This window comes from Xenopus tropicalis, chromosome 6 (genome assembly GCF_000004195.4).
Source record: "Xenopus tropicalis strain Nigerian chromosome 6, UCB_Xtro_10.0, whole genome shotgun sequence".
NCBI lineage: Eukaryota > Metazoa > Chordata > Amphibia > Anura > Pipidae > Xenopus > Xenopus tropicalis.
In genome coordinates this window covers 140,307,330-140,331,232 of record NC_030682.2, presented here as the reverse complement: position 1 = coordinate 140,331,232, position 23,903 = coordinate 140,307,330, and the positions used below count along the sequence as shown (strand labels likewise).

Here is a 23,903-nt window from a genome sequence, read left to right as displayed (position 1 = left end):
TGTAGACCTTATTCCACAAACTCAAAGGCACTTCTGCCCAATGGCACAGTCCCTTACCTGATTGACAGCTTCAGGAGGCATGGGGGATGGAGACTTTGACTGAAAGGCATCCTGTGAGATGAAGCCGGAGTCATGGGAGGAGACGCTGGAGAGGCGCATCGGGGCCTGCTGGGGCAGATTGGAGCTGCGATAGCGATAGTGTGAGGTGGGTGAGTGGGAATGAGAACCACTTGATCGGGAGTCACTACTGTTAACGCTGTTCAGACTGCTGTGTGAGACAAAGGAAGGGGGGCAAGGAGAAGACGAATGGGGGGGGTAACACAAGTCGGGGAGGAGTGAGGGATTAAAAAAAAAGTGGGGAGAAAGGGGAAGGAAAAGCAAGCACCAAATTAAAACTCCACAAATGTCCAGCAAACAGGCAACATCAGGCACAGGTCCAAAGAAAGACGTACAGTAACATACAGTAGACGTACGAAGGTCGCAGTACCCACTTCTACCAGGCTGATCTGGGGGCGCTCTTGGGTTCAGGAGTGTAACATATTACAGGCTAATCATGGACCTATTATACTGCAATACACCGGCTTCTTTAGGAAGCAAATGTCAGTTACTTATATGAGATTTTCCCAAGGTGGGCAGGAGGTGGCAGATTTGGCCTGAGTCTAGTGGTTGTAACAATAGTCGTGCTATCACGTTTGGCCGTATGGTATTCTATTTCTAGTTTTCAAGATATTAGCAGTTTTTACACAGCTAATATAATGAATTTGTAACAGCTTAGAAAATGAAGTTAGTGAACAGGGAAGAGTCTGATGTGTCTCTGGTCAGTTCTATGCAGAACAACAGCAGCCACTCAGTCCAAATGATCAGCAGAGGGCGCTGTTGTTTCAAATTCATTCATACAATTCCTTCAATAGCAATTACCTTTACATATAACTTTATATAACATCATCTTTCATTATGTAAAAAACATCTTTGAGCTGGTGATCCCCTTTAGTTAAGAGTAGAGAATCGGTAATGGGGGTGAATACTTTAGCGTGGCACTGTATATACAAGCAGACATTTATGTAGAAGACAAACACAAACGTTGCTGGATTTGACATGCTTTTGTGGTTTCCATGGGAACGCAGAACAGTTTTTGTTATCATTCCCAATAAGAATAAGCTGGATGGACCAGCACACAAGGGGAGGTACATGTCACAAAACGTGAGGGGAGGGTAAATACCTACCGGGGGCAAGTCAAAATCATTCAAAATTCAGGCCAAAGACAGCATGCAAAATAAACTGTTTTATTCAGCAAAACAGTTTGAGGTGGAGGCGGGGCCTAATATATGCAAGGCGCTCCCGAACAAATGGGAGTTATTGGAAACAAACAGCCTGTTTCAGACGGACAAGAATGGAATATGGTTAATCCTTTGCTCACACTTTTCAACTGTGGGAGGAGCAAACAGCAAAAAAAATGCTGGTTTCTCCAGGAACAACAGGGTTAAATTGACTGAGCAAACCATAGGCTAGCCCCTCATACTGTATTTATAGGACATTGAATGGGAGACAAATCCCTAAAGATGATATCTTCTAGCAGCATTGGATGAACAGAGGGCAGCCCTACAGGCTTGTGTACACTACGCTAAGTCTGCAGTGTGACTGAAGCTGTGTAACATCAGATTAATGCTGAATTTTGCACTGAATATTGGGGAATGTATCAGAATAAGCAGGAAGCTAATGCTTTGAATGATACTCAGTTTAAACCTTATTTGTCCTATTCACATCTCGTTTAATAATCCTCATCTTAGCTAGCTCTATAGCGCCCCCCACAGCCAACTCAACAGTCCCACTCATTGCTAGCTGTAGGCCACCACCATAGGCCTGTCTACTCCTCTACATCTATCATGTGAATCCCATGTACATTGTGTTAATTCTTTAGTCCGCCCCAACGGCTATCAATAGTCCCACCTATGCCTATCAACAGAACCACCTAAGACTATCATTAGCCCCACTGTGCCTATAAATAACTCCACCTATGCCTATCAACAGCCCCACCTACTACTATCATTAGCCCCACCTCTGCCTATCAATAACTCCCCCTATGCCTATCAACAGCCTCACCTACGACTATCATTAGCCCCACCTCTGCCTATCAATAACTCCACCTATGCCTATCAATACATCACCCCAACCAGTAGCTTGCATGCATGGCCATCTGAATAGGTGAAGCCACAGCTATTTCAGTAGCCCTGCTCACAGTTATATTGCCACAGATATAGTAAAAGGTCAGTAGAGTAAAACTGCGCTGATCAGAATCCATGTATTCATTGGTGGCCTAAAACAAAACTAGGGCAAGCTTGTAGTGTACTAACAGCTAGAGAGCTAAGGAATATGGTTAACTCAAAGGCTACAGATCCGGCTCTACGGCCTTTGTGAAAGCTCATATGTGCCACCTACCTGCAGACACTGGATTTCCGAGACATGGTCGTACTTGGAGAAGATGGTGGAGTCTGGTAAGACCAATTGTAGTCGGAGCCTTTCAAATCATGGATCACCTATCAACCATAAAAATATTAAACATTAATCAATGGAATTCATATGTTGCTGTGTATAAAGCCACTGGGACCCCAGTAAGGCTGCTTGGTAATAATACCCTCAGGTACCCACCTGTTCACTAGCAGAAGGCAGTTTGTGAGGATCCATGGTGAGCATTTTCAGGTCTTCTGATATGGTCTGTAGATGGGTTATCTCCCCCAGCATGGAGATTTCCTCCTCCTGTGAGTAACCAGGCACAGTATTATTATATATATATATATATATTACACACAACGTTGCAGTAACTAAGGTCAGATGAACAGTCAGCACTGATTGGGTGAGCAGTGTTATAGCTTTGTTTCAGACATGCATTAAGGCAATACCAACCTATGAGAGCAAAAGGGAACCCAGTGCCCAGAACTTACAATGACAGGCCTCAGCATGGATATAAAGGAGCAGAACCGGCTGCGCTCCTCGATCAGCGCCTTCCTCACTGCCTGTTTCTCGGTCTCTTCCAGGAGCAGGTATTTATCATTGACATCTTGCATGGCACTGTCCAGCTGGGGCTGTATGTCTCCCCTCCCTACATACCAAGCAACAACCAATTAGAACACGGGTTATCTGTAATCTATATCTTTATAAAGAGTGCAGAGTGACATCATTGGTTATATTATAGTGACATCATTTGTGTCACAGCACTGTATGTTTTATTAGAAACAATGATGTATCTCTTGTTGTACAGGTATGGGACCTGTTATCCAGAATGCTCGGGACCTGGGGTTTTCTGAATCTTTCTGTAATTTCATACCAAGTCAGCTAAAAAACATTTAAACATTAAATAAACCCAATAGGGCTGTTCTGCCCCAATAAGGGGTAATTATATCTTAGTTGGGATCAAGTACAGGTACTGTTTTATTATTACAGCGAAAAGGGAATCATTTAACCATTAAATAACCCCAATAGGGCTGTTCTGCCCCCAATAAGGGGTAATTATATCTTAGTTGGGATCAAGTACAGGTACTGTTTTATTATTACAGAGAAAAGGGAATCATTTAACCATTAAATAAACCCAATAGGGCTGCTCTGCCCCAATAAGGGGTAATTATATCTTAGTTGGGATCAAGTACAGGTACTGTTTTATTATTACAGAGAAAAGGGAATCATTTAACCATGAAATAAACCGAATAGGATTTTTCTGCCCCCAATAAGGGGTAATTATATCTTGGTTGGGATCAAGTACAGGTACTGTTTTATTATTACAGAGAAAAGGGAATCATTTAACCATGAAATAAACCCAATAGGGCTGTTCTGCCCCCAATAAGGGGTCATTATATCTTGGTTGGGATCAAGTACAGGTACTGTTTTATTATTACAGAGAAAAGGGAATCATTTAACCATGAAATAAACCCAATAGGGCTGTTCTGCCCCCAATAAGGGGTAATTAAATCTTAGTTGGGATCAAGTACAGGTACTGTTTTATTATTACAGAGAAAAGGGAATCATTTAATCATTAAATAAACCCAATAGGGCTGTTCTGCCCCCAATAAGGGGTAATTATATCTTAGTTGGGATCAAGTACAGGTACTGTTTTATTATTACAGAGAAAAGGGAATCATTTAACCATGAAATAAACCCAATAGGGCTGTTCTGCCCCCAATAAGGGGTAATTAAATCTTAGTTGGGATCAAGTACAGGTACTGTTTTATTATTACAGAGAAAAAGGAAATCATTTTTAAAAATTAGAATTATTTGTTTATAATGGAGTCTATGGGAGACAGCCTTTCTGTAATTCAGAACTTTCTGGATAATGGGTTTCTGGATAACGGATCCCATACCTGTACTACATGATGAATATCAGGAGTGACCTATATAGTGCCCAGAGCCTTATGTGACTATGGATCCCACTAATGGCTTCTAATATCCTAACAATTAGCAATATGGGGGTGCAGTAAACACTATATTTTACACCAGCTCATCGGGTGTTGGTCTCAAACACAAGCTAAATGGTTAACCCATGTGGAGCTCCCAGCATGCCCTCTGGCTGGCCTGGCAGGTTCAGGGGGTAATTCTGGCAAGGGGCTCATTTCGCTTTCCAGATGTGAGCTCCATGAAGCAGCCCACTCCCGCTGTGCCAAGGGACATTGGTATTGCAGGGGCCGAGCTGTACAAATGGGTTGTTATGGCAACACTAAGAATCCTTAAAAAGCCGCCAGAAAAAATAACGAGTCTAATTGGCTTTCATGGAGCGTCACCAGCCTTCCACTGAGTGGGTGACGTAGGAACGCGGCAGTTTAACCCTATCACTGTCAGTGTGCTCCACATTTGCCTATACACTGCTATCTGCCCCAGGAATATTGGGCTGGGGAATGTGTCACCCAGGGGGACATCACCGCCTGTAGCATTATCTGTTGGATTTAGGGTAGGCCATTTGAGAAAGGCTCACTGGGTAGTAGATAAAATATTACATAAGGGAATGCCTGAACTGCAACTGTCAGAACAGGATGCTGGGAGTTGTAGTGTAACAACAGCTTGAGTGCCTGGCGGTTGGGCATCCCTTACAGTGCCTCAGACTGAAATAATGATATACAAAGGCAAAGCTATGCTGAGATTGGAGTTCTATAAGTCCCACTCTCTAGCTTTGGCTAAACTGCAGCTCCCACCATCTCCTAACAGCTGTTGCTATGCAGAAGAGAAGGAACAGAGAGTCACAAGGTCTCAAGTACCCTGTGAATTATACAGATGTCCCTGGCACAGGACCAAACCACACTGGGCTTTCTTATGAGTCCAAACCCCAATTAGAACCTTTCGTTCCCTTAATATAGACACCCAGCAGCTCTGTGTTTAATCTTCACCCTCCCCACAGACTGGAGCCAATGTTGAGAGGGAGAAGACAAAAATACACGTTACAGTTTGTTATCCTGCCACAAAGTGCTTCCCACCGACGCTGCCGCACTGGCCCGGCTGTGGGAAGGAAGTGCAGATTATAGGCTGGGGCAGAGAACAAGCCTTTCATGCATCTTATTGTTCTGTAGCCGAATTAATATTATCACCTGGCAGCTTCCGGGGGGTATATATAAATGGTGTATATACAAATATATTCTGCAGCCCATTCTGGCCTCTTTGCTCTTGCTAAATACATCCAAGTGCCATGGAGTAGTTTCCTTTGCCCTGCTGAGCAATGGCACAATGGCATACAATGGCACAATGGCACATTGGCACACTGGACATTAGAATGGCAGCCATAAAGCAACACAGGCCTGCTGAGTTGTGAGAGAGAGGAAGTTGATAGGAGCAAACACAGGTTTTTCTCATCTCCCATGAAAGGGTGCTTGCACTTGAACCTTTACCTTTCTTGGCTTTCTTCTGCAGTTTCAGTGTGTCCGACGACTTCTTTTTGATTTCCTGCCGTGCCTTTTTGTATTCTGGAACAAGAGGAAGAAGAGTGAGAAGGAGGGAAAGGGGCATTATTTGCTTAGAATTGGGAGATCAGCACTGGCGGTGTTTATAGGGGTGCAATGGAACCCAGGGTGCAGTTCGGAGTTGTCATTTGGCAGAAGCTATTGTGCCTAGCCCCAAGTCATGTGACTATAAAGCCTCGCTCAACTGTTCAATGCACATTTGTGTGAAGGATTTGTATTTGGCCCAATCCACAAAGCTTTGGTCAGTCTTGCCTACACTCTATACAGCAGAATAAGCTGGCATCTTATAAACATGAGTTATAATGATATATTAAGATTTTCATTCTTCTCAGGAAAACCCTGAACTCTCCACTGGTGATGGGGAGCTGAGCAGCAGGAGTCCTGTATAGGTTAACTTACCCTTTGCATGGTCCTTATCCAGCTGGTTAGCGACCTTCTTCCACTCCTCCATCTGCTCTTGCAGTGGGTTGATCAGGCAGTCAATCAGAGCACTGATGTACAGAGGGGAGACAACCAAATAGATAAAGGGCACAATCTGGGAACTGACAGTTTTGCAGCTGCAATGCTGGGGGCACTTACTGCCCTACCCACTTTACTGTAAGCGAGACCCTTCAGCCTATGCCTTCAAAGAAGAGACCCTCCAGCTTTTAAACTTCACCTCCCTGACAGCCTTGTTAATGGGGGCCAGAGAGAATACATCTCTTCTTAACTGTGCGCTGACAGGGGGGCAGTAGGGTGTTTTCATAAAGGATAAGTCAACCTCTAAAATAAGTAAATGTAAAATCAATGAGTGCTATTCTTGAAATTTACATTCATTCATTATTTATTTTTTAATAATATTAAATTATATTAAACGTTAAATTACTGTCAAATGTTGTTTCCATTTTATTAGTTTAAAAAAACTGCTAACATCTTGAAAATGAAAAACAATATAAGGCTTACATTTCCTTTAAAGGGGCAGTTCGCTTATAACAAACTTTTAGCATGATACAAACAGATTCTTTGAATACAGATTTATTTGGGCCCTTAGGGACACACGTTCTTGCAAATAAAAGTACCTGGAGAACTGCCTGAGCTTGGACTCGATGCTGCGGTGCCTCATACACATCCTGGTGAGGGCAGAACCCACTTCCCTGGTGGCACCTGTAACACAATGAGCACAATCGGGTTAATGAGGCTGCTGCACCATCAAACTACACAACATTGAACACAAATATGCTTTATTTTTATATTCATACTGGGTACATCTTTCATTATATAGGCATTAATGCAAGATACAGCTCTGCAGGAGTGACCATACTGCTTGCCTGGGCACAGTTATACTGCACAATAAGCTACAGCAACCCCATCTTTATAAACACTGGGGGCTAATTACATTTGCACTGACAGGTAACCAGTGAAATCCTAAAATACTGGATTCAGCATTCGTAGTTTTAATACACGGCTACAATGTTACTGAGGCGGGAGTATCCAATCCATAGCTTTATAGGCAATTAGTAATGGAAACAACATCCTACAATGCATTTATACAGCTACTAATGTACTGAGCATCCAATTCCCACTGGGTAACTCCCTTATTGCAATTTCATGTACAGACACACGGGGGCAGTGTTGCACAGCTGGCAAACTTTAGCCACAAGCAGTCTTATGTTATTTCCAAGGTTCCAGGATTAAAGGAGAACCTAATTCAGGTTATTAATGCCCCAAGAGTAACACGTAGCAACTAACAAAAAGTTCAATTCCCTTGTCCTTACTATACCTGGCCAATCACAGAGGCTTTAGCGTGAAACTCCTCCCTGTAGTCATGCCTTCACTACGAATGGGAGCTGCCATACTGTTTCAACAGCAATAGCACTTATTTTCTGCCACTACAGACCCCTAGCAAGCAATATAGCAGCTTCAAGCCGTATGTATCCATGTCTATCTTTAATGACACAACTTGCCCTTTTATCATGTTCCTGGCACTGTAAGCCTGACATTTTTGGGTTAAATTCCCGTGTGATATTTGTAGTAGAAACATCCTGTCTGTAGGGCAACAAACTGCCGGCGCATGTCGGTCACTCACTGCTATGGAGTCACCTGCAGCAGCCTCTGTGCCCAAGGTAATTGCGACTCATGCACAGATTTACTCTTTATAGGTCACACAAATGATTAGGATTCGGCCCCTACAATCTGGAAGCAAAATGAATGTGCATTTATATACTGGGTCACAGGCACTAGCAATATATACACACTTACACATGCACCCCTAATGCAAAATGAACCATCACTGTCACAGACACCCTACATATTGGGGGCCAATATAGCCCCTCCATTTTCTCTCCCCCCTGCAGCTTGGAACCTGTTGGTCTCACCCGACCCACTTAGGCCTTCCAGAATGTTCTACAGAGGAGATCTGTACTGAGCTTTTCCCTAGCCAGCAGCACTGGGAACTCAATTCCAGTATCAATGATTGTAAATGTGTTTCCATCTGGGACACTGGGAGTTGTAGTTCAGCCGCAGACTGAAGAGCATGGATACATAGGTCCCTTTACGTTTCCCAGCATTCCCAGTCAGGCTCTTGCATAAGCCAATATATTAATTTTGTATAAGAATTTATATGATGCTATTAGTCAGAACGGCTGGTGCCTGGCGAGTCACAAGGACATTGTTACTGTGTCAGCTGATGCCTGGGCCAAGGGTACGGCCGGGAGAGCATTAGGCCAAGGGTACGGCCGGGAGAGCATTAGGCCAAGGGTAAGGCCGGTAGAGCATTAGGCCAAGGGTAAGGCCGGGAGAACATTAGGCCAAGGGTACGGCCGGGAGAGCATTAGGCCAAGGGTACGGCCGGGAGAGCATTAGGCCAAGGGTACGGCCGGGAGAGCATTAGGCCAAGGGTACGGCCGGGAGAGCATTAGGCCAAGGGTACGGCTGGGAGAGCATTAGGCCAAGGGTAAGGCCGGGAGAGCATTAGGCCAAGGGTACGGCCGGGAGAGCATTAGGCCAAGGGTACGGCCGGGAGAGCATTAGGCCAAGGGTACGGCCGGGAGAGCATTAGGCCAAGGGTACGGCCGGGAGAGCATTAGGCCAAGGGTACGGCCGGGAGAGCATTAGGCCAAGGGTACGGCCGGGAGAGCATTAGGCTAAGGGTAAGGCCGGGAGAGCATTAGGCCAAGGGTACGGCTGGGAGAGCATTAGGCCAAGGGTAAGGCCGGTAGAGCATTAGGCCAAGGGTAAGGCCGGGAGAACATTAGGCCAAGGGTACGGCTGGGAGAGCATTAGGCCAAGGGTACGGCTGGGAGAGCATTAGGCTAAGGGTAAGGCCGGGAGAGCATTAGGCCAAGGGTACGGCTGGGAGAGCATTAGGCCAAGGGTACGGCCGGGAGAGCATTAGGCCAAGGGTACGGCTGGGAGAGCATTAGGCCAAGGATACGGCTGGGAGAGCATCAGGCCAAGGATACGGCCGGGAGAGCATTAGGCCAAGGATACGGCTGGGAGAGCATTAGGCCAAGGATACGGCTGGGAGAGCATTAGGCCAAGGATACGGCTGGGAGAGCATCAGGCCAAGGATACGGCCGGGAGAGCATTAGGCCAAGGATACGGCTGGGAGAGCATTAGGCCAAGGATACGGCTGGGAGAGCATTAGGCCAAGGGTAAGGCCGGGAGAGCATTAGGCCAAGGGTACGGCCGGGAGAGCATTAGGCCAAGGGTACGGCCGGGAGAGCATTAGGCCAAGGGTACGGCTGGGAGAGCATTAGGCCAAGGGTACGGCCGGGAGAGCATTAGGCCAAGGGTACGGACGGGAGAGCATAAGCCAAGGGTACGGCACATAGTAAACATACAGAGAAAGGCTGTGCCGGCCCAAGCAGGACAAAGGAATGTCGGCTCTATATAAAAATGCTGTCACGTCTGTCCATTATTAGAGAAACACAGCGCCGCCTGTGCTCTGGCAATCACTAAGTTTGCTCATAGCCTGTACAGAGAGATACCATAAAACAATGGCAGCATAGGGATTCCCCTGTACTAAGCACAATTCAGCAGGAACAGCCCCCTAAGTTTGCCCATAGCCTGTACAGAGAGATACCAAAAAACTATGGCAGCATAGGGATTCCCCTGTACTAAGCATAATTCAGGGATATTTTGTTTTTTACTGGGGGGACAGGCAGGCAGAACATGTCTGATGCTTTTCTACAGAAAACAGCAAAAGATGATAAAGAGCAATGGCCTAAAAAGAAAAAAGTAATTTTCTGCTCTGTTCACATGGGCCACAAACTCGGAAATTCCTTTGGTTTCCATAATTGACAGGTAGAGAGAATCTTTCTATAAATGCCCAGGAAATGGTGAGCCCAATATAATTACAGGCCAATGCGACCCAGCCAGAGGAACGCTCCGGGAGCAGCCAAACCCCCATAGGGTCACATTTAGGCTACGCAGTGGTTCTGCCTAGTGATAACATTAAATTAACTGTCACACTATACTCTGTCCTACAGCAAGGGCACTGTGGGTACCGGGACTACCCTTAGCATGGGCGCTGAACCCACAGGGGCGGCCCAGGGGGCTTACACTCATTTTATAGAAGAGCTATTAATTATGGAAACACAACTGGCAGCACAAAGATCTGCACATTTTCTTTCCGTACGAGATTAAAGGGAACATAGTTTTCCTTTTTGTAAATAACACATGAACGGCCCGATTAGTGGAACCAGAACTCGCAGCTGCAGCGAAACAATTTGTGCCTCGCATTTAGCAGAACGACTTTACATAGAGATTTTCCCATTAAGCTGTGAGGTTCTGTTCCCTTTCATCCTTATAATGATTCAGAGGCAGAGAAACTGAATGCAGTCTGTGCCAAGCGGGCATTCAGCAGGAATAGAATGGCTCCTGATTGTGCCTCATTCACTGCCGTCCTGAATATAGAGAGGGGCCCATTCACTGCTGCTCCTGCTGCTATTATCCCACTGCTACTATAGGCACCATCTCTCCCTACTATACCTGTTATCCCACAGCCCCAGTCCCTTCCCAGAGGCTATTATCCCCCCACTGCTACTATAGGCACCATCTCTCCCTACTATACCTGCTATCCCACAGCCCCAGTCCCTTCCCAGAGGCTATTATCCCCCCACTGCTACTATAGGCACCATCTCTCCCTACTATACCTGCTATCCCACAGCCCCAGTCCCTTCCCAGAGGCTATTATCCCCCCACTGCTACTATAGGCACCATCTCTCCCTACTATACCTGCTATCACACAGCCCCAGTCCCTTCCCAGAGGCTATTATCCCCCACTGCTACTATAGGCACCATCTCTCCCTACTATACCTGCTATCCCACATCCCCAGTCCCTTCCCAGAGGCTATTATCCCCCCACTGCTACTATAGGCACCATCTCTCCCTACTATACCTGCTATCCCACAGCCCCAGTCGCTTCCCAGAGGCTATTATCCCCCCACTGCTACTATAGGCACCATCTCTCCCTACTATACCTGCTATCCCACAGCCCCAGTCCCTTCCCAGAGGCTATTATCCCCCCACTGCTACTATAGGCACCATCTCTCCCTACTATACCTTCTATCCCACAGCCCCAGTCCCTTCCCAGAGGCTATTATCCCCCCACTGCTACTATAGGCACCATCTCCCCCTACTATACCTGCTATCCCACAGCCCCAGTCCCTTCCCAGAGGCTATTATCCCCCCACTGCTACTATAGGCACCATCTCTCCCTACTATACCTGCTATCCCACAGCCCCAGTCCCTTCCCAGAGGCTATTATCCCCCCACTGCTACTATAGGCACCATCTCTCCCTACTATACCTGCTATCCCACAGCCACAGTCCCTTCCCAGAGGCTATTATCCCCCCACTGCTACTATAGGCACCATCTCTCACTACTATACCCGCTATCCCACAGCCCCAGTCCCTTCCCAGAGGCTATTATCCCCCCACTGCTACTATAGGCACCATCTCTCCCTACTATACCTGCTATCCCACAGCCACAGTCCCTTCCCAGAGGCTATTATCCCCCCACTGCTACTATAGGCACATCTCTCCCTACTATACCTGCTATCCCACAGCCCCAGTCCCTTCCCAGAGGCTATTATCCCCCCACTGCTACTATAGGCACATCTCTCCCTACTATACCTGCTATCCCACAGCCACAGTCCCTTCCCAGAGGCTATTATCCCCCCACTGCTACTATAGGCACATCTCTCCCTACTATACCTGCTATCCCACAGCCCCAGTCCCTTCCCAGAGGCTATTATCCCCCACTGCTACTATAGGCACCATCTCTCCCTACTATACCTGCTATCCCACAGCCCCAGTCCCTTCCCAGAGGCTATTATCCCACTGCTACTATAGGCACCATCTCTCCCTACTATACCTTCTATCCCACAGCCCCAGTCCCTTCCCAGAGGCTATTATCCCCCCACTGCTACTATAGGCACCATCTCCCCCTACTATACCTGCTATCCCACAGCCCCAGTCCCTTCCCAGAGGCTATTATCCCCCCACTGCTACTATAGGCACCATCTCTCCCTACTATACCTGCTATCCCACAGCCCCAGTCCCTTCCCAGAGGCTATTATCCCCCCACTGCTACTATAGGCACCATCTCTCCCTACTATACCTGCTATCCCACAGCCACAGTCCCTTCCCAGAGGCTATTATCCCCCCACTGCTACTATAGGCACCATCTCTCCCTACTATACCTGCTATCCCACAGCCCCAGTCCCTTCCCAGAGGCTATTATCCCACTGCTACTATAGGCACCATCTCTCCCTACTATACCTTCTATCCCACAGCCCCAGTCCCTTCCCAGAGGCTATTATCCCCCCACTGCTACTATAGGCACCATCTCCCCCTACTATACCTGATATCCCACAGCCCCAGTTCCTTCCCAGAGGCTATTATCCCCCCACTGCTACTATAGGCACCATCTCTCCCTACTATACCTGCTATCCCACAGCCCCAGTCCCTTCCCAGAGGCTATTATCCCCCCACTGCTACTATAGGCACCATCTCTCCCTACTATACCTGCTATCCCACAGCCCCAGTCCCTTCCCAGAGGCTATTATCCCCCCACTGCTACTATAGGTACCATCTCTCTCTGGTGCTGAAGGGGACTACTAGGAGCTCTCACTGTACCTCACCAAAGAAGGATAAATAATAGAGAAGCAAGGATCAAGAATTAATTTGCTAACCCATCAGTACATTTAAGTACAGATCTGCTTTCATACATCGCTATGGCCCTAGTTACAATGAGCCTCTTATGTACCCTCTCCTATGTGCTCCGAATCCGATCCATGCAAAATCAAGTGTATACAAGGGCCCTTCAGTTTTTCTTTTAACCCCTTTTGAAGGCCTGCGAGCCAGAGAAATGAATGTTAATGCATCTCCAATAAACAGCTTTGGTAAACTCAATGAACCGTGCAGCATGTTTGATAATAAAAGGATTAGCCGCACTGCACACCCAGCCTTTCTAATGTATATCCAGAGGCAGACGTAACCTCTTCTGTGCTGATCCGCCAAAGGAATGACACAGTTGTTCTATTGGTTCCAATGATCACATCAGGGAGGGATGAGAATCTGCAGTTAAAGGGGTGGTTCACTTTTAAGTTAACCTTCACTATGTTACAGAATGGCTATTCTATGCAACTTTTCAGTTGGTCTCCGTTATTTATTTGTTGTAATTATTGAATTATTTGCCTTCTTCTTGCAACTCTTTGCAGTTTTTAAACGGGGGTCACTGACCCCAGCAGCCAAATAGCCTATTGCTCTGTGAGGCTACAGTTTTATTGTTATTGTTACTTTTTGTAACTTTTACTATTCAGTCCCTCTCCTATTCATATACCAGTCTCTCATCGAAACCACTCCCTGGTTGCTAAGTTAACTTGGACCCTAGAAACCAAATAGCTGCTGAAACCCCAAATAGCTGCTGAACTGAAAATTAAATAGCTAAAAAACTACAATTAATAAAAAAATGAAGACCAATTGCAAATTGTCTCAGAATAGCACCCTCTACAGCATACTAACAGTTAACTCAAAGGTGATCAACCCCTTTAAGTACAGTATGGCACAGTAATTATGGCATGATACAGTAAGTACAGTAATAAATGATACAATATCTACAGTATGTATATAGTATATAGTGTATGATACAGTAAGTACAGTATGTATATAGTATATAGTGTATGATACAGTAAGTACGGTATTTATATAGTATATAGTGTATGATACAGTAAGTACGGTATTTATATAGTATATAGTGTATGATACAGTAAGTACAGTATTTATATAGTATATAGTGTATGATACAGTACGTACAGTATTTATATAGTATATAGTGTATGATACAGTACGTACAGTATTTATATAGTATATAGTGTATGATACAGTACGAACAGTATTTATATAGTGTATGATACAGTAAGCAGAGTATTTATTTTGTATATAGTGTATGATGTGTATGATAGAGTACGTACGGTATTTATATAGTATATAGTGTATGATAGAGTACGTACGGTATTTATATAGTGTAGTGTATGATACAGTACATACAGTATTTATATAGTATATAGTGTATGATACAGTACGTACAGTATTTATATAGTATATAGTGTATGATACAGTAAGCACAGTATTTATATAGTATATAGTGTATGATACAGTAAGCACAGTATTTATATAGTATATAGTGTATGATAGAGTAAGTACAGTATTTATATAGTATATAGTGTATGATACAGTAAGTACAGTATTTATATAATATATAGTGTATGATACAGTAAGTACAGTATTTATAATATATAGTGAGTGTATGATACAGTTAGTATAGTATTTATATAGTATACAGTGTATGATACAGTAAGTACAGTATTTATATACTATATAGTGTATGATGCAGTTAGTATAGTATTTATATAGTATATAGTGTATGATACAGTATGTACAGTATTTATATAGTATATAGTGTATGATACAGTTAGGATAGTATTTATATAGTATATAGTGTATGATACAGTAAGTACAGTATTAATATAGTATATAGTGTATGATACAGTTAGTATAGTATTTATATAGTATATAGTGTATGATAGAGTTAGGATAGTATTTATATAGTATATAGTGTATGATACAGTAAGTACAGTATTAATATAGTATATAGTGTATGATACAGTAAGTACAGTATTAATATAGTATATAGTGTATGATACAGTTAGTATAGTATTTATATAGTATATAGTGTATGATACAGTACATACAGTATTAATATAGTATATAGTGTATGATACAGTAAGTACAGTATTAATATAGTATATAGTGTATGATACAGTAAGCACAGTATTTATATAGTATATAGTGTATGATACAGTAAGCACAGTATTTATATAATATATAGTGTATGATACAGTAAGTACAGTATTAATATAGTATATAGTGTATGATACAGTAAGTACAGTATTAATATAGTATATAATGTATGATACAGTACATATGGTATTTATATTGTATATAGTGTATGATACAGTGAGAATGTACAGTAAGTATAGTAAAGGCATTATGGTTCCCAGCAGATGATATATACCAATATTTTGGCACAGTAAGTAGAGTATTTACATTACATGTACTGAATGCTAGAGAGCACTATGTACAACAATGACATTATGGCTGTCAGGGGATGATGGGAGCGGAACGTATTACAGAATTACAGAAATGAGTTAGTCATGGCATTTGGCCGACAGTAAGGAAACCTGAGAATGAGGGAATGTAGCTAATTGGAGGCTTAAGCAAGTGTGCATGTGTGGGTGCAGGGGCAGGCACTTACCCTTTATGCCACTGACACAGTTTGCCATTAATCGGCTCATTATTAAAAGGCATATTCATGAATACTTTAGCAGGCTCCGAGATGCCAATGCTTTCTCTTTTCATTAGCAGAGAAATATGGCTTCATTGGGTATGCAGAGGCACAAAGCGCTTCCTATTTGTGTATGCCAGGCGTGACAGGGAGAGAATGACGGGATCACAAAGCAAGCCGAAGGTTTTTCCAGCTCTCGGATTATGTTTGCCGGTGCTGTCAGCAGCAGGTGTCAGATTATGTGAGGAGATTATCACTGTGTGCTGGTGTTTAAGTAGGATATGTAGAGAGGCAGGGGTGCTGCAGAACTACACAGTTTCCTGCATTAGTTGTGCTCCTCTGAGGATTCTGGGGGCTTTAGCTCAGCAATAACTGGAGTAGGCTGCCTTTCCCTAGTACAGGTATGGGACCTGTTATTCAGAATGCTTGGGACCCAGGATAATTTGGATCTCCATACCTTATGTCTACTAAAATACCATGTAAACATTAGTCAAACTCAATAGGATTGTTTTGCCTCCAATAAGAATTCTTTATATCCTAGCTGGGATAATATACAAGGTACTGTTTTATTATTACATAAAAATCATTTTTTAAAAATTTGAATTATTTGATTAAAATGGAGTCTACGGCCTTTCTGTAATTCTGAACTTTCTGGATAACAGGTTTCCAGATAATGGATCCCATGGTAATTGAGTCTTTACAGTCATACTGACAGTTCTAGATTATCACTGATTACTAATATAAAATGAACCCAAGGCTACTATGTATCTCTGTTCTTCAGCGTTCCAGGGGGATGAGGAATTCTTGTGTCCCAGCATAGACTGTAAGGAAGTACTGCAATCTGGATATAGGAATATTTCCTGTCTTTGAGACCTTAGTACCCCCCCACAGGAGGTACAACAGATAATGCCTGCCCCCTAGCACTTTTTTTCCTTTGAAGTTAATTGCACCACTGAGAGGTCAGTTCATGTCAAGAGTTCAGTGCCACCTTTAGTCTAAAACTGTCAGTTAGTCTTCTACTGCCAATAGAAAGCTGCCAGCCCTAGCAAGTGATGCAAGACCACCATCCAGCCAACAAGGCCCTGATAATGGGCGTAAGAGAAATCCATTTACTATTGTAACTGTATGTTCTGTACTTCCCAGTGGGTCTCTGCTCTCTGGAATGAGAAGCGACACAAACCATGCACTTACTGATCAGGGACCCATGTGACTCCCTACATTCTGACCACTGCAACTGGGTGCCCCTGGCACCTCTCCAGATGTGTGCACATATGCGCCTCTGTCCCACACTCCCCATTGTTTTTCCACAGTAAGACTCTAATAATAAGCAAACCCCAGCTGTGTACACACAGGAGCTAAAAGGCGCAGACAGTTGGGTCACGGTGAGATGTCCAACAGGACTTTGCCTGTCTCTTTTCTACACATGCTTTCTTATATAGACAGTTAAGCATGAAAGAACTGCATCCTGTATGCACAGAACATTCCATCTCTGAATAATCTGTATTTATATAAAGAGAGGGAACTGCCATATTGCTTGCCGTGACCGAGACTTCATAGACACCAGAAGCAAATGGATAATTTAGTGCTGCAAACTCCAAGCATTATAATAATTATATAATATTATATAATATTCTGGACTTAACACATCACTATTATCATATTATATTGATATATACCCGTGTCTAGTGTGGGATGATGGGATCTGTAGTACGCACAAACAGAAAGGTCAATGTATAGTTCTCAATGCTATTGGGACACCCCACCATATTCCAGGGGTTCTGATACCTTCCCTGTACTGCCGCTATCGGCCTTTCCCTTGAAGCAGAACTGGGGGGGATTAGAAACAAGTAACTCAGTTAATCAGACAGACGGTGCTGCTGTGCAACGTAATTAGGATGTGACGTATAGAGCAGCATTAGGGGTTCATAAAAAAAAATATATCAAAGCATTAGTCCCCCGGCTTATTAATGCTCATTCCCTTATTAGCAGCTGCTTCTGGTACAGATAAAACAGCAGAACCTTCTATCTCGAGAAATGAACACAGGGATAAAGATTTGCCCCCCCTCCATTTCCTCCTCCAATTGAAGCCATTATCACTCTCCATTGCAATCTGCCAAATGGGCTATAAAGCCACTAACTCAGAGTTGAATTTAAACGGCTGATGCTTGGTACTTGGGCAGTGGGTTTGGATATCCGGGAGCTGATTTATTAATACAAGTGCTACATTGCGCTAGTACAACTAACATCCAACCAAGAATTAGTGTATATTAGTCTGCTATGTGAAACATCCAAGAACTCAAGTCCAGGGCAATAGTAAAGGATTACTAATGCCCTAGACGTAAGTGCACTACGGGCTGCAAAACTGCTCTTACTGCCCATGCAGGGAGCACTTATATCTAGGGCACTGTTAGGCGCCCGGAAACTTGTGGCCCTTGGCACTCACTTGTCTGTGCGTATTAATGAAACACAAACTTGTATTTTTATATGGTCACAAAACTCCTCAGTGACTTCTAACATCCTTATAATTTACCATAGGGGGTACATTATCCCTTATAATACATGAGTGATACTCAGAGTTCCCTGTATAACTCAGCCTGCAGCCTTGTGCCTTTATATGGGCACAGAACCCCTCAGTGACTGCTAATATCCTTATCATTTACAGTAGGGGGTACATTATCCCTTATAATACATGAGTGATACTCAGAGTTCCCTGTATAACTCAGCCTGCAGCCTTGTGCCTTTATAGGGGCACAGAACCCCTCAGTGACTGCTAATATCCTTATCATTTACAGTAGGGGGTACATTATCCCTTATAATACATGAGTGATACTCAGAGTTCCCTGTATAACTCAGCCTGCAGCCTTGTGCCTTTATATGGCCACAGAACCCCTCAGTGACTGCTAATATCCTTATCATTTACAGTAGGGGGTACATTATCCCTTATAATACATGAGTGATATTCAGAGTTCCCTGTATAACTCAGCCTGCAGCCTTGTGCCTTTATATGGGCACAGAACCCCTCAGTGACTGCTAATATCCTTATCATTTACAGTAGGGGGTACATTATCCCTTATAATACATGAGTGATACTCAGAGTTCCCTGTATAACTCAGCCTGCAGCCTTGTGCCTTTATATGGGCACAGAACCCCTCAGTGACTGCTAATATCCTTATCATTTACAGTAGGGGGTACATTATCTCGTATATCACAATTAAAACTTTACCGAAGACACTTACAAACACAAAGGTTCCTAAGCTGCACATTACACAAGGAGCTGGAGTAGGGGACTAGAGAAAGGCAATATTTCATACCAATAAAAGTGAGAGTTCTAATGGGCAGAGTTGGATTAGATTCATGGACTGTTTGACATGTGTCTGACTCCCTGCGCTGTGCTATGTCCACAGCACTAACACTCCTGTGACCCCCCATCTGTTTAGCTTGTGTCTTTGAATAAACAGGTCAAGAGAGAGAAAAGAATTCCACGGGCTGCCTAATATTTCAGATTAATCTCTGTATAAACACTTACTGGCAGGCAGGGGCAGAAGTGGAGATGAAAGAGGGGTTTCATGGAGGTCAGACACAGAAGTCTTGGCAAATTCCCTTGTAAAGAAGTGAAGACAAAAGTGACACTCCTCATGCAGGGCAAGTTCATTTGTAATAAGGATTCCCAGAAGCCTCTTCTGCAGGCTTGGGCATGTATGTGTGTATATATATATATATATATATATATATATATATCGATAAAGGTCCCCAGATGTCACTAAAACGTCGCAATTGATGCTGTTCACCATGTAAAATAAATAAGTTCTTCATCAGAGAATCATTGTGTGTGACAATTAGATTTCATTGTTGTTTTTAGGGTGCAAAAAGAAGTTTGGTGTAGGTACGACAGCAGGGTGTAACACCTAAATACTGCCCATGTAGTCATACATGTACCCAAACAGCACTTACATCTCATTACCTATCACTCTCCCCCAAACTCTTACTACAAACTATCTACAGAGCTTATGGTCATGCTCAGATGACTAGTAATATGGTGACCATGGCTAAAGGAAGAGCTTTCACATGGGGGTCACTGACCCTGCTAGTCAGGGCTACAATTTCATTTTTATTGTTACTTTTTATTCCTTATCTCTCTATTTAGTCCCTCTTCTATTCATAATATAATCTCCCATTAACACTGCTAAGTTAAATTAGACCTTAGTAACCAGATAGCTGCTGAAATTCCAAACTGGTGAACAAAAAGCTAAATAACTGAAAAACTACAAAAAATATAAAATGAAGACCAGAATATCAATGTCTACATCATACTAAAAGTTAATTTTTAGGTGAATTACCCCTTTCAAGAGAGGGGTGAGTGGAACCAGGGTCAGACTAGTTTGCCCCTGCTACTGGTGGGCCCCAGCCAAGGACAATTTCTATAGGTCTATGTGACACCTATTGCATTTATCACTATCTACATTTAATTGCCGTAAGTGGACCCAGGTGTTCCGTTTATGGGTGTTCCTAGGTGGCCCAGTTAGGCTGTAAGCTAGAACATGATGTACAGAGAGAGTTGCAGGATAGACTAGCCAATACACACAGATAATAGAACTTCCCATTGCCATTCTATTCTATGCACACGCCGGTCTCGCTGCTATTCTCTGTGCTTGGCCTGTGAGGCTTTCAATAAGCCAGAGACGTCACTCCCTCATTTATGTCAATGTTCCATACTGGGAAAGGCAAACTGCCAGCGTCAGAGCTGTGACTACCCCACAGGGCAACACACAACAGGACCATTATGACATCTGGTCCAAAATACTTTTCACTTGCCTCAAAGCACTCAATAACAATTACTCTCACACAGGGGAGCAAGTACCTTGGGGGGGGGGCTCATTCACTCATCCTTAGATCCAGCTTGTGATCCAGCCTGTCACTATTATTCAGCATCCCAATATAACCAAGGCTTTCAGAATCAAAGGTCCAATGTCCCACCTTCAGTCTCCACTGAGCTATAATGTCCTTTCATTGTCACCAGTCAGCCGCTGCAGTATACTGCTCTCTTAGTAATCGCAACAGATATATATATATAATACACAAGAGTCATAAATATCCTGTACATTATATCCTTATAAACAGTCCTTAGTGATTCACATGACCCATTGGAACTTGTATATTAGTAATAAATAAAGTACCCATGTTAAAATATAAAAAAATATATACATGGTAAAATATGAGGATATTAGAAGTCATCTCAGAGTTCTATGACCTGTATAAAACCATGCAGCCTTTGTCCTTGTGCTTTTATACGGTCATGGAACTCCTTAGTGACTTATAATATCCTTATACTTTACAACAGGGGGGTATATTATTCACTACATATATATGGAAAAATCTAAACAAATATATATATATATATATTTTTTGTTTTTCTCATTTAATCTATTCTACTTCATAAGCTGCTTCCATCCTGATTAAAGGGCAAGTAATCTGAGCAACCTGGCAGTGGTTTGAAAAAAACAGAAAGATGAATGGAAGGAGGATTATATTGTTTAGATTACTTCCATCTTCACCATAGCATCTTGTTATGCAGGTTAATACAGTTGCCTTCCCCCTTTAATCAGGAATGGCTTTGTATTATAAATGACTGATGCTATCGTGTTGGTTGAATGTACTACAGCACTACATATCCCTAAAGAAGCTGGGTACTGCTGACCCATATAATGACGTACTTGGCCGCAGCTTGTCCTTTAGGGGCTTTGCTGACATTAAAATATATATATATATAAATGTACTGCAGAAAATAAGGGCTCAGCTTCCTAACCAGCTGCCCTTTAATGCTGTTGCTACCCGGGCAAGTGCTCTTTGTTCATTCCCTCCAAAATCCAGCACTAGAAAAGTCCCGCTTGATGCTTCCGTTGCACAATGGACTGGGTTTTGCGAGGGTAGGATTTCTAATCTATGTAACTTATCAGGGATCTATGCTCCATATACATGACCATGTACAGCAGGGTGGCTATGGTTTATACTGTCTGCCTTGCAGTGCTGAGGCCAGAGATGCCAAATTCATGCCCCCCCCCCCCCCCCCCCCCCGCTTGAAGCAAATGTGCACGCAAGCCCCTTTTAGCTGCCAAATGGTAGAAGGAATAATAAAGATTTTCTGTGGTTCTGGGGGTCATGCACTTCTGTTCAGGCAGAAATAAAGTAAACAGGGGAAAATGCTCCCTGCTAGTGCCCCCAGATCTGCCCCTCATTAGGGCCCCCAATACTGACAGCTGCTCTATCAGCACGATCCAGCCCTGGGATGTGTTCTGAGAAACCTGAGGCTCCTTCTCCCTCCTTCTATCCCTGATCAGAACATCAAAGGAATTCTTCCTGGAAGGGAATTAGAATCAACTGTTGTGAAACTGATACTAAGGGGCATATTTATTAAAGTGTGTAAGCCAACATCAACGATGATGTTGCCTATAGCAACCAATCAGATCTTTGCTTTTGTTTCCTAACTTGTAGGTGACTGTTTAAATCTATGTGCTGATTGGTTGCTATGGGCAGTATCACCAATGATGTTGGCTTACACACTATAATAATTATGCCCCAAAGTGTCAAAGACCGTATTTTGAGTTCTCACTTGCGTGTTCTCGCTGTCAGTTGTATGTTCTCGCTGTCAGTTGTATGTTCTCGTTGTCAGTTAAGGTGGCCATACACAAGCTGACTGATATCTGGCCAAAAATTCTTGGTGTGATTGCCATTGAGGTGATCACCCAGCTCAGAGTAGGCATTATGGGAGAAGAGAAGCTGGTGACCTCACAAATATGACTTTTTCATATTTTCAATAAGTCATTTTCTTTAACAGATACTTGGCTTTCCTTAGCATGGGGGGTAACACTAATATGGTAACATTACACAGTAGCTGCAGTTGAAAGAAGACACAGTTCCATCAGGTACAAACCCTCAGCTGAAAGCAACATAACTGGACTGTACCTTTCAATGACACAAAACAGAGTAAGACAAATGCACAAAGGAATAACCAGGACTGTAGTCTCTTTGGATTGACAATGTGCCCATTGTGTGTGCAGGGAAAATGCAGATAAGCTTTAATTCCCAGAGATATCAATGTCATACAGTACAGGGTAAAGAAGAGGAGTTTGATACATTATTTGCAGCCCTTGGGCCAATTGCAAGAACAACAGGCTTTTTCATATTTGTGCTTTTAAAGGGGAAGTGACTAAATCTGAAACATTCTCTGGCAAGTCAGTAGCTTAGATTTCCTAGATGTGCAGCTAAAAGCTACAGTAAACGTGCGCCTGTGGCTGGGGGGCTGATGCTAAGCTACAATTTCCAGCGCAACACCAACAGTCTTGGGCTCTCAGGGCATGTGGGGTGTTGAAGTTCAGCAAGAGCTGGGCAATCACTGGTAGCAGATCCCTGTACTGGGGTGGTACCATTATATCACTATACCTGACAGGCTGCAAGCTGCATCTTGCTGTGACTGCTACGCTCTGTTGGACTCCCTTGTTGTTTGCTGATCTTGATGAAATTATAAGATATAACCATTTTTTGTTAATAGACCAACTACTGCCTTTAAAGGGAAACTATACCCCCAGCTTATATGTGAAACTCTGCTTTATACATATTAACAATTTTCATGAAAATATACCTTTTAGTAGTATGTGCCATTGGGTAATCCTAAATAGAAAACTGCCATTTTAAGTACTAAGGGCCGCCCCCTGGGTTCATAGGATTCACAGTGCACACAAACAAGCCAAGGCACACATACATGCTAGGCCCCATCAGCCAATGAATGGGCTGCATTATTTCCTGTCAGCTGATCTCTGAGGGAGCACATAGCCCATCACTAAATGGTTGCCAAGAAAAAAGATCAGGGCAATGTTTACTGATATATTTATATTCCAGTTTGGTAAAATTCTCTAATAGGTCACTTAATAAGATATAACCTGTCTGCTGGTTATGTATTTATTCTGGGGGTATAGTTTTCCTTTAAATTCACCTACTGGGGACTGTTACTTTAAACAAATAGTGTCAGTCAGGTTGCTTGCACTATCACTTTAAGTCTGATAGGCCCAGCGTGTCCCTATTATATGTACCCCTTTCCCTTGGACCCCATTAAGAGGAGTGGCTGTGCATTTATATACAGTCGTA

The 23,903-nt window shown here is 43.4% G+C and overlaps 1 protein-coding gene across 4 annotated transcripts in view; it reads right to left on the bottom strand.

Moving 5' to 3' along the window:
• mtss1.1 (metastasis suppressor 1, gene 1) overlaps positions 1-23,903 on the bottom strand; it is a 94,467-nt gene that overhangs the window by 7,658 nt on the left and 62,906 nt on the right. For all 4 annotated transcript variants that reach the window (XM_031903470.1, XM_031903471.1, XM_031903472.1 and 1 more), the window contains 7 exon segments: positions 6,992-7,076; positions 6,333-6,424; positions 5,862-5,936; positions 2,940-3,097; positions 2,647-2,754; positions 2,437-2,534; positions 58-268 (listed from right to left, as the gene is read on the bottom strand). In XM_031903470.1, coding sequence (XP_031759330.1) covers positions 58-268; positions 2,437-2,534; positions 2,647-2,754; positions 2,940-3,097; positions 5,862-5,936; positions 6,333-6,424; positions 6,992-7,076 — 827 coding nt within the window.